Source organism: Bos mutus, chromosome 17 (genome assembly GCF_027580195.1).
Source record: "Bos mutus isolate GX-2022 chromosome 17, NWIPB_WYAK_1.1, whole genome shotgun sequence".
NCBI classification, from domain to species: domain Eukaryota; kingdom Metazoa; phylum Chordata; class Mammalia; order Artiodactyla; family Bovidae; genus Bos; species Bos mutus.
In genome coordinates, this window is record NC_091633.1 from 14,518,987 (window position 1) to 14,531,265 (window position 12,279).

The window sequence follows — 12,279 nt, forward strand, 5'->3', positions numbered from 1 at the left end:
TTTTCCAGATACACGTCGGGAGACGTGAGGGTGTGGGACACGCGCACCTGGGACTACACAGCCCCCTTCCTGGAATCGGAGTTTGAGGAGGATGAGCCTGGAATGCAGCCATATGTCTCCTTTGTGAGGATAAACAGCTCGCTGGCGGTGGCAGCTTACGAGGATGGTAAGCAACCCTCCTCCCTATTAAGAGAAGATAAAAAGCTTGACAAAAATTAAGCAGCTGTGGCCAGCTCCCCTCTGTAATCCCTCCATACATACACGTGGGCACACACACAGGTTCACACACATACACTCATCCTTGTGTTTATGTGAAGAAGTTGGCCAATAACCCTCAATGCATTAGTAGGCATTGGAACACAGCACCCATTAAAACTGGTGTTTAATTCCTACTGGAACTGTCGGGCTGGGTTTTAGTGCCAGACACGAGGCTGGCCAAGCCATCTTAAGCAAATAACTTGTTTGGTGTAAAATATTAAATATGCTTGGCCTACTTTTCCTGTTGGCTCTGCTTGATTCAAAGGAAACAGTGAAAAGAGGACAGACAGAGATAATCTTTTGACAAATACGGAAATAGAAAAATAAAAGTCAGGGTCTACCTTTTCCTGGCACTAACACACTATATGAGATAAATTATGGTAATATGTTGTCTCTCTGGGACTCATAGAATTCTTTTTGTGTACTGGCAACTGTGGATTTACAGAACTGGGTAAGAAGACTCTAATAGTTTCAATGGCCACGATACCGTATACCACCTCTCATACTCCTGACTTCCATTGTATTGTGAAGTCTGAATCTCCAAAATCTCCCCACTTGCTTGAATGTCAGGACCATGAGATATTTCAGAATGTTAGTGTTCATGTCATGGCATGGGTGCAGATCTTCAGAGGTAGGACAGAACTGTGGTAATGGAGCTGATGGGAACTTTATATGCATATGCCATTAAAAAAAATGAGGGCTGAAATCTTAAATACGTTCATTTTATTACTCTAACAATATGAACTCTGTTGTTTGGGTTTGGCATTATTTGGACACCACTGATGGATCTTTCTTTTGGCCTCTAGTAATTCAGCTAAGCTGTCTCTAGGGTATGTCATAGATGAGGTGTGTTTGTTGAGATCCTGCAGAGATAACAGAAGAGCAGCTTGAGTGTGATTCCTACATGCCAAATTACCAGTGAGGTTTTTTCCCATATAGCTATGCAAAGGTTTGCAGTACTTCTCTGTTAGAATCATACACTGCAGAACAATCTGATAGCCTCACCCTGCCACACACAAACAGATACAGACACACACCCCCCCACACACACCCTTCAGATCGGGAAACTGAGGGACACACACACACAGACACACATACACACACACACACACCCTTCAGATCGGGAAACTGAGGTTCAGAGAAGCCAAGTGATTTCCTTGAGGTTGACTCGTTCATCAGTGGTGAATCCAGAACTGTGGTGGTCTCTCTTAGGCCGTACCCAGGATCCCACGCAGTTTATGTAATACTCCACAGAGACACTTACAGAACGGTGCGTCTGATTTACTTGCACGCTCACAGCTCATCTCTCATGAGCTTGAAAGTCCGGCTTTTGAGGATATGCAAGTGTGCTGCTGGTTTTACATCGTTGGTTAAAATTGTCTTTGTCACCTCCCTGCTGTTGCACAGAAATATTAGGAAACCTTGTAGGAATGCCAGAGGAACTTCTCTTTTCAGTAAATACTTGGCAAGCAATTGCCATCATGTATTTTTAAATACTTGGTTTAAAAAAAGTTAGTAGTTAAAATTCAAACAGAGCACAAAAATATAAAATGTAAAACAAGAGATATCCAAAAAGAAGTTGAAGTGTTCCTCCCTGTTGCCCTACCTCTAGTTGCTGTCACATTTTGCACACACATTGCTTTTTCACCTAATAACAACATGTTTTGGGGTCTTTCTGTATTAGTGCTTATAGGTAAACCCTGTTCTCTTTCAGCCTGTGTAGTATTGCACTATGTGGCTGTACAATTATTTATTTATTAGGGCCTTTGGTGATGCACATTTGGATTTTGTTGTTGTTGTTATTAAAAACAGTACTGCAAAGCAGTATCCTTGAGCAGATACTGAGATGGACTTATACAAGTATATCTGCAGGGTAACTGGTAATTTGGAGGCTACAGATGCTTTACATATTGATAAGTATTGCCAGATTGCCCTCCAAAAAGGTTTCACTGGGTTATAGTCTCACCAAAAGTATATGACAGTATGTATACAAAAGTGTAATGACGGCTTCCTCATGCTTGTCTGCTAGGTGGCCACGGTGTTTCACCATAGTTTTTGTTTTGCTTATATAATTTTATATTTTTTCATTGTGTTGTTCAGTTCAGTCGCTCAGTCATGTCCGACTCTTTGCGACCCCATCGACTGCAACATGCCAGGCTTCCCTGTCCATCACCAACTCCTGGAGCTTACTCAAACTCATGTCCATGGAGTCAGTGATGCCATCCAACCATCTCATCCTGTGTCGTTCCCTTCTCCTCCCACCTTTAATCTTTCCCAGCATCAGGGTCTTTTCTGGTGAGTTAGTTCTTTGCATCAGGTGGCCAGAGTATTGGAGTTTCCAGCTTCAGCATCAGTCCTTCCAATGAATATTCAGGACTGATTCCCTTTAGGATAGACTGGTTGGATCTTCTTTCAGTCCATGGAACTTTCAAGAGTCTTCTCCAACACCACAATTCAAAAGCATGAATTCTTTGGTGCTCAGCTTTCTTTATAGTCCAACTCTCAGATCCATACAAGACTACTGGAAAAACCATAGCTTTGACTAGATGGACCTTTGTGGGCAAAGTAATGTCTCTGCTTTTTAATCTGCTGTCTAGGTTGATCATAGCTTTCCTTCCAAGGAGCAAGCATCTTTGAATTTCATGGCTGCAGTCACCATCTGCAGTGATTTTGGAGCCCCAAAAAATAAAGTCTCTCACTGTTTCCACTGTTTCTCCATTTGCCATGAAGTGATGGGACTGGATGCCATGATCTTAGTTTTAAGATACTGAATGCTGAGTTTTAAGCCAACTTTTTCACTCTCCTCTTTCACTTTCATCAAGAAAACTTTAGTTGTTCTTCACTTTCTGCCATAAGGGTGGTGTCATCTGCATATCTGAGGTTATTGATATTTCTCCCGGCAATCTTGATTCCAGCTTGTGCTTCATCCAGCCTGGCCTTTTGCATGATGTACTCTGCATATAAGTTAAATAAGCAGGGTGACAATATGCAGCCTTTTGTGTTATTAGGTGCTTGTATTTCTTTCTCTGTGGATAGTTTCCTCATTTTCTTTGGGTTGTTATCTTCTGTGGTTGAAAATAAGGGCTAAGGAAATAAGCTTGTCCTTGTTCTTAAATATTTTTTCAATTTGTCACTTATTTTTCAATGAACTTTGTTTATGGTTTATTTTTCTAGATAGTAGTTATGTGTGTGTGTGTATTTGTGATTTTAATTTTTTAATCAGTAAATGAGTGGGTTTTATTTTGTAATTTAATATGTTTGACTAATACATTGATGTCAAGCTAACATAAAGTTGTACATTGCAAAGTCTTCTACCCGTTTTTGTTCACTCCATTCTAAAGCAACCATATTTTTTAGTTTGTCTAGCTTGCAGTATTTCTTTATTATAAATACAAAGTATTGATATCTGTTCTTATTCTTTCCTCTCCCCCTTTAAACAAAAGATTGTTGTCGTTCAGTTGCTCAGTCATGTCTGACTCTTTGCAACCCCATGGACTGCAGCACACCAGGCTTCCCTATCCTTCACTGTTTTCTGGAGTTTGCTCAGACCCATGTCCATTGAGTCGATGATGCCATCCCACCATCTCATCCTCTGTCGCCCCTTCTCCTCCTGCCCTCAGTCTTTCCCAGCATCAGGGTCTTTTCCAGTGGGTTGGCTCTTTGCATCAAGTGAGCAAGGTATTAGAGCTTTAGCATCACTCCTTCCAATGAATATTCAGGACTGATCTCCTTTAGGATTGACTGGTTTGATCTGCTTGTTGTCCAGGGTACTCTCAAAAGTCTTCTTCAGCACCACAGTTCAAAGCATCAGTTCTTTGGCACTCAGCCTTCTTTATGACCACATCCGTACACGACTACTGGAAACCCATAGCTTTGACTCTACGGACCTTTGTCAGCATGTTACTTTATAACATTGTTGCGTACCTTGGCGTTTTTTTTTTTTTTTTCACTTAATGGTGTATCTTTTTTTTTTTTAATTGAGTAAATTTGACATATAATATTGTGTAAGTTTAAGGTGTACAGTGTGTTACTTTGATACATTTATATATTGTAATATGGTGGCCATTGTAGCAATATTTATAATATTACATAATTATAGTACAGTATTATTATCTGTATTTCATTATACTGTGCATTAGAACCCTGTGATTTATTTATCACTTAACAAGTTTATCACTTGACAAATGATACTTTTGTATTTTTTATTTGTACTTTTAAACACCATCAATCCTATCCCTCATGCCTCCTACCTGCTGGTAACCACCATTTTACTGTTTTTTTAAAAATAAGTTTGACATAGATTTCACAATGTAGGTGTTACCATATAGCACTTGTCTTTGTCTGACTTATCTCACTTAGCATAATATGGTCAAAGTCCATCCACATTGTTGAAAATGACAGGAATTCCTTCTTTCTCACGACTGAATAGTATTTTATTATGTGTTGTATATTTTGGGTATATATACCATGTCTTTTAAGGGGCTTCTCAGGTGGCCCTAGGGGTAAAGAACCTGCCTGTTAATGCAGGAGGCGCAGGTTCGATCCCTGGGTGGGGAAGACCTCCTGGAGGAGGAAATGGTAACCCACTCCAATATTCTTGTCTAGAAAATCCCATAGACAGCAGAGCCTAGTGGGCTACAGTGCATGGGGTTGCAAAGAGTTAGACACAACTGAAGCGACTTAACACCATGTCTTTTTTTTTTTTTTAATATTTATTTGGCTGCACAGGGTCTTAGTTGCAGCATGTAGGATCTTTAGTTGGTGGCACGTGGGCTCTTAGTTCCCTGACCAGGTATCAAACATAGGCCCTCTGTGTCGCGAGTGCAGTCTTAGCCACTGGACCACCAGGGAAGTCCCTATGCCATGCCCTTTTTATCCGTTCATCCACTGATGGGCGTTTGAGTTGTTTCCATATCTTGGCTAGTGGAAATAATCCTGTAATAAACCTGAGAATGCTCACATCTTGTTAAAGACATAGCATGAAAGGTTGTCCATGTCAGTGCCTGGGAAAGGCGCTCCTTTTTCATGGTATCCCACTGTGTACACTATGATTTGTTTACTTAGTCCTTTATCGAGGAACAGTTGGGTTGCTTCTGCTTTCACTGTTACAGTGTTGTAGTGAAAAGCCTGTACATATGACATTTCATGTGCATGCAGGATGGATTGTTTCCTGCCAGAAAATGTCTGTGTCAAAAGGTAAATGAAAATGGGGTTATGTTATGTAGCATTCTTACCAGCCCATTTTTTTTAAGTTTTATCAGCAAAGCTATTTGTTTCAAAATGTTAGGTGTCACTTTGATAAGAAATGGTATCCAAATGTTTGAATTTACATTTCTCTTAGTGTGAGAAAGGTTGAATTTTTTCACATGTGTACCTGCCACTTGTAATTTTTTTCTTCTGTTACTTTTAGGGCTTAAAATTTTTTTTTTAATTAAGATATAGTTAATGTACAATACTATATAAATTTCAGGTGTACAATGTAGTAATTCACAGTCTTAAAGGTTGTAATCCAGTTTTAGTTATCATAAAATACTGACTATATTCACTGTGCTGGATAATATATCCATGTAGCTTTTCAAATTTTGTACATAGTAGTTTGTGCTGCTTCAGCTCCCATCCCCATCTTGTCTCTGCCCCTCCCCTTTCCCTCTCCCAGGAGTAACCACTAGCCTGTTCTTTATATCCATGAGCTTGTTTCTTTTCTGTTAGGTTTGCTTATAAGATTCCACATATAAATGAGATCATGTCTTTTTCTGTTTGACTTACTTCACTTTAGCTTAATACCTTCTTAAGTCCGTCCATGTTGTTACAGATGGAAATTCCATTGTTTTTTATGGTTGAGTGGTATTCCATTGTGTGTGTGTGTGTGTGTGTGTGTATATATATAAAACACAATATTCCAGTGTGTGTGTGTGTGTATATATAAAACACACCATGTTTTCTTTGTATCTGTTGATGGCCAGGTTGCTTCCATATCTTGGCTATTGTAAATAATGCTGCTATGAAGATTGGGGTTGCGTGTATCTTCTCAAATTCGTGTTTTTGTTTTTTTGGAATATATACCAGAGTGGAATTGCTTAGTCATATGGTAGTTACATTTTTAGTGTTTTGCGAAGTACTCTTTTCCAGTGTCTGTACCAGTTTACTCTCGTGCCAGCAGTGTATGAGGGTTCCCTTTTCTCCACATCCTTGCCGGCATTTGTCATTTGTGTTCTTTTTGATGACAGTGTTTTGGGTTATCTTTGTGTTTGAATCCTGACCAATATAGAGTTCATCCTGGAATAGCATATGAATCTGATTATATCTTTCCAACATTTCTTAGTAGAAAGCCCATCTCTACCTCACTTGTTTGAGGTGCTACCTTTACAGGTTTTTACATATGAAACTCTTAGTATTTCAGTCTGTTTCTAGATGTTACATTTTGTCCAAGTGGTCTGTCTGGTTGCTTACATTTACATCATCACATTTCAGCCTTACTATTTTGGGTTTCATTTTACCCTTCTGTGGGTAAAATCTGTAGTACTTCCTTGGCTGCATCGTTTGCGTTGAAATCTTTGACGTGTCTCAAATTCCTTTTAGAATTCCCAGGTGGCGCTAGGTGGCGCTAGTGGTGAAGGGCCCGCCTGCCACTTGTAAGGGACCTGTGTTTGATCCCTGGGTCGGGAAGGTCCCCTGGAGGAGGGCACGGCAACCCATTCCAGTGTTCTTGCCTGGAGAATCCCATGGACAGAAGAGCCTGGTGGGCTGCAGTCCATGGGGTTGCACAAAGTCAGATACGACTGAGCAACTCAGCACGCACGCACTCCTTTTAGTATTAGGATTGTTTCTTTGATGATAGCTCCTGAGTTTTCTTGTTCCTCTCTCACTCAGCTGGTTTTATCAGGCTGATAGGAATTGTTACCTTCTGAGATAAGCAACAACTTTTCATTCGCCCCTCCCACCCCCAGACCTCAGGAGGCACTGTCTTTAGTCTTCCTTCAGTTTAGCAGATTGGAACTATGATATCTGTACTAACATATTCATGAGTAGCTACTTCTAGGCAAAGACAGATCAAGATAATCAAATGCACGTTTCGTAGTGCTCCTCTCTAGAGCAGTGAACATGCACTTGTTAGGCAGTGCCATGGCACAAAGGAGATTCACCTTGGGGGTCTGAAATTTGTGACCGTGCTCCACAGAGAAGAAGAAGACAATAAAACGAGTTAATGAACTTCAGCTCCCTGGTTGTGCCAAAGGGAAGCTCTGTAGCCGTGGAGACCCCCTCAGTGGTCTGTCTGTACATGTATTCTCCACAGAAGGAATCAAGTCCAGAGGCGGAGATGGAAGCTGGTCTGGGAGAGAGTAAGCCATCCCCACGTCCTTTTTAGCCTCCCTGTCCGGTAGGAACACTCTTATACCCACCTGGGGTGGTGAGATTTGGCAAGATGATCCACACTTGTGATTTTTTGAATTCCAACCCACTGGCCTCATATTTCTTCTGCCTTGTTTCCGATTGTCAGCTCTGGCCGCTCTCCAGTTTGATTTTACCACTAATTGTGTTGCACGTTACCATACCGAAATGAATCAAATCAGAATGCTTTTCCTGGAGCATTAGATAAAGCAGGCGAAGGTTCTGAGTAATGAGCAGATGCTGCTAATGCAGGGACAGTGCAGACCTTGCCAGGACTCCATCTGCTCCATGCTTGCCTGCCTTTGGCCTTGAGCCACCACATTAGGGAATGGCAGCGTACTCGAAACCCGCTCCCTGCTCAGAGTTTGTCTCAAACTCACTCTTTGGTTAGAAATGAGATTACACACTTCTAAGGTGCAAAGAAGTTCTGATTTGTCCCTGTAGGCGGAGAGCGGAGACTCAGTGCTCTTCAGCACGTGGAAGCCTAGGTGGGACAGCCAGCAGTCATCTTTCTGGGGTACCATGGAGCCAGGCAGAGTGGCTTATCCACTGGTGCAGCCCTCCCAGTGCAGTTGTCTGTGCCCACACACGCTCCGTTGTCCAGGACTCTGCTTGCCCCGGGCTGGAGTGACTGATTTCTTGTTTCCTGACGTGTGTACAATGGATGGGAGTGGGTCTCTCCAAGCTTCTTTTCAGCAGTGAACAGTAGGACCGTGTTTTACTTAGGCAGCTACTGAGACTAGGTGCATCCAAAGTTTTAGTTGCAATTTTATGCTTAATTAAAAAATCGGCTCTTCAGTAGTTTTGCTTATGTCTCTTAGATGTTGATGACATTTCAATGTCATAACATAACCTTTGAATGCAGTATTCAGTCTGCTCCTCTCCCCTGATCAAAACTTAAGTTTCAGAAGTGGATTATTAACATAATTGTTTAGGAGATGGCTAGCGTACCTGACTATGGAGGATTGGGGTTGTTTTTTTCCAAGGCTTTCTTTTTCTGGTCATTTTTCTCTTAAAGTCTTGGTAAGTAATTCTTGCCAGAAACCTTTGTCTACCTTTTGGTCTTAGGAGCCTTATTCAGACACTTGGCGGACAAAACAAAATGAAACATCTTTCTGATAAAAACCAAAAAAATACCAGGTCGAGCCCTCTTTTTTTTTTTTTAAGTCTGCTCTGAGTCTTCACTGAGGTTTGTGGGCTTTCTCTAGTTGTGCTGCAGGGGTTTCTCATTGTGGTGCTCGGGCTGTCTAGTTCCCTCATGACTTGTGGGAGCTTAGTTTCCCGACCAGAGATTGAACCCCTGTCCCCTGCATTGGAAGGCAGAGTCTTAACCACTGGACCACCAGGGAAGTCCCCCAGGTAGAGTTCTTTTAAAAGAATGCATTTAAACAGTTTTCTTAATAGTACAAGTGCTTACATTTTAAAGATATTCAGAGTGGAATTAAAAATTGAAGTGCAGAATTCTGAACTGAGGTGGGTTTTTTTTAGTATTGCGGAAGTATTTCTTAGAGCATTGAATGTTATAGTTGATTGCACTTGGAGTGGTCTTAGGGTGTTAAAATTTGTTTCATAGACAAGCCATAGAGACTGTGTTTATGTTATGGAGGAAGATGTCAAATAAAAATACTTATTTTAAGGTTTTTCTGTTCCTCGGGGAAGTTTTAAATTATATTTGTTTTACACTTGCTTATACATGCTTTGGACTGCATTTGTGTTGTAACTAAATAATAGCTCAGTGTTCCTTAAGTGGCATTCCACAGATAAAACTGTGGGTGGGAGTTGTGAGATCTCTAGGAAATTTTTAAAAATCTGTGTGTTTTTATGGTCATTTGAAAAAGGAATCTGGAACTTTTGGCCTTGTGACTGAACTGCACTGTGAGAGCTCATTAATTGAATTTGCATTTGTAGTCACAGGCTGTTGGCACCCAGTGGTCACCTCGGTGCCTTGTAATGCTCTGTTTTTCACACTAACTGGTCCATAGATGAATTCTTAGAGGTCTGTAAGCTCTCGAATTTAAGAAACACTGGAGAGCAACGTTCTCATGCTTAGACACACATAGCAAATGAGCAATTTCTTGGATAACTACAAATTTTGAAGTTACTATGAAAATAATTTGAAATCGTTTTATCATGCAGAAAACACTGGCACATTGTATTAATGATACGAGAGTTGGTGTTAATCTTCTGGTTTATTGGGGGTCTGGTTTTACTGAACACTGATTTTTTTAATAAGGCACAGCATGATGCATGAATTCAGAGTAGCTGTCCTGTCTTACTACAGTTGAGATTAAGAACAGAAGGGAGCAATAAATAGCACAGGGGAGCTTTGGGGAGATAGTGGAAACTGCAGAAATAAATTGTCCAAGTTCTTCAATCTACCTAATGAAAACTAAGCATGAATTTTTTTTTTTTTTTTTAACAAGAAAATTAATTTTAAGCCATAAAATTTAATTTCCTCTTCAGCACTTCCAATTTTAGTTGTAATGTTTACTCTGTTGTGAACCCTAGGCTCTGTTATAGCAGAGATAAATATATTTGTGAACTGTATTGAGTGTTTTGAGTCACAGAGCTGTTAGGGAGGCCCATGGAGTGGGACAACAGTCTAGGGGTGCCAGGGTTAGGTAGGGCAGGGAGTTCGAGGGGAACAGTGACCTGGAGGGTTTGGAAGGTTGCCACCATACAGAGACGCTGAGCAGGTAAGACAACTAAGGATAATAGGAGCCAGTTTTCTTGTTGGAGAAGGGAGGTGCAGGTATGAAGTGGGGATGGCCAGAAGGAACTCTCGGGGGCTGGATTGGAATAGGAGCTGTTGGTGTGAAGTGCGTGGTTTTCAGTATCGATTGATAAGCAGCCAGAAATGTATGTATGTTCGTATGCCTATGTTTTCATGTATGTCCTGGCTTTGTTTGTGAAAAAGGTATAGAAGCAGCAATAGTCCAGTAGCAAAACTCTGACCTAGTGCTCAGGTCTTGAAAAATATCGCTCTTTACTAAAAGGACCCAAGGCTTCTTGGCGTAATGGCTAACTCCAGGGCTAGGGCAGGGAGAATCTCCAAATATTTAAAAACTAAACAACACACTTCTGAATAACCCATAAGTCAGAGAGGAAATCACCAAAGAACTTAGGAAATATTTTGAACTGAAGGAAAATTAAAAACAGTATATCATTGTATGGGATGTAGCTAAAGCAATGCTTAAAGGGAAATTTATAACATTGACTATTTATATTAGAAAAGAGAAAGTCGCAAATCAACAGTATAGCTTTTCACCTTAAAATGGAAAAAGAAGAGAAAGTTAAATAAGCAGAAGGAATAAAGTAATAAAGAGTGTAAATCAATGGAGTAGAATAGAGTTAAAAAAAATAGAGAAAAATCAATGAAGGGACAACCATACCTTTGAAAAAATTGATCAAATTGACAAATCCCTAGCCGGATTGATGGAAAAAAAGAGAAAAGAAATTAATTGCCAACATAAGGAATGTAAGATGGGACATCATTACAAATCCTGTAAATATTAAAAAGTTAAAATGAAATATTAGGAACACCTTTATGCCAGTAAATCCATAAGTTAGATAAAATGGATGAATTGACTTTTTGGAAGACAAACTACCTAAGTTCACTTAACAAGAACTAGAAAACATAAATAGCTCTATTTCCAATTTTTAAAAAAATCGAATTTATAATTTAGTAGTTTCCACAAAGAAAACTGCAGGCCCAGTGAATCCTATCAAACACTTAAGGAAGAGATAATACCAAATCTACACACTTCCGTAAAATAGACTAAGAGGAACCGTTCTCAACTCCGCTTATGGGGCCAGCATGAAGGCTAAATAAAGAAGAAACAATAACAACTAACACCTGAAAACAAGTACTACAGATGGATATTCCTCATGAGCATAGATGTAAAAATCCTCAACTATATTATAAAATTGAATCCTGCAAATATATTAAAAAGATAATACATCATAACCAGTTAGGATTCATCCCAGGAATTCAGGGTGAGTTTGATTCCATTAACAATTAATATAACACATCATGTTAGACTATAAAAGAAAAACTGTATGTTCATCTCAATGAAACAAAAAAATTTTTTGACAAAAACAAACTCTTATTCATTATTAAAAACTTAGCTAACTTTCTCAGTCTGCTTAAGAGAATCTATGAAAAACTTGGAGCTAACTTTGTACTTAGTGGTAAAAGATGCTTTCCCTTTAGAGTCAGAAATAGGGCAAGACTGTCCATTTTCACTACAATTGTTAAATGTTGTGCTGGAGGGCCTACTTAGGGCAGTAAGGCAAGAAAAGGTATCTAGTTAGGGAGCAAATAAAATTGTCTGTGAATAAATGGATAGACTCCTAAGCTAGCAACAAAAGTGTTTTACTAGAATAAATATTAATATATTTAGCAATGATACTGGATATTAGGTCAGGATGCAAAAATCTATAGTATTCAAGTGAGCAGCAAACAATTGGAACTGATATTGCATCAGAAATATAACATAGTTGGGGATTAACTCAGCAATGTATGTTTAAAACCTATATGCTAAGTGTAAAATATTACTGAGAAAAATTTGAGGAAAGCACGAATAAAGGGAGAGGGTTATTATTAGATTCATGGATTGGCAAGTTGAATGC

General features: G+C 39.7%; 1 protein-coding gene across 1 annotated transcript in view; it reads left to right on the forward strand.

Moving 5' to 3' along the window:
* FBXW8 (F-box and WD repeat domain containing 8) overlaps positions 1-12,279 on the forward strand; it is a 113,526-nt gene that overhangs the window by 48,850 nt on the left and 52,397 nt on the right. Inside the window, exon 5 of the mRNA XM_070386097.1 lies at positions 9-166. Within this exon, the coding sequence (XP_070242198.1) occupies positions 9-166 (158 nt within the window). The remainder of the gene's footprint in view (positions 1-8; positions 167-12,279) is intronic.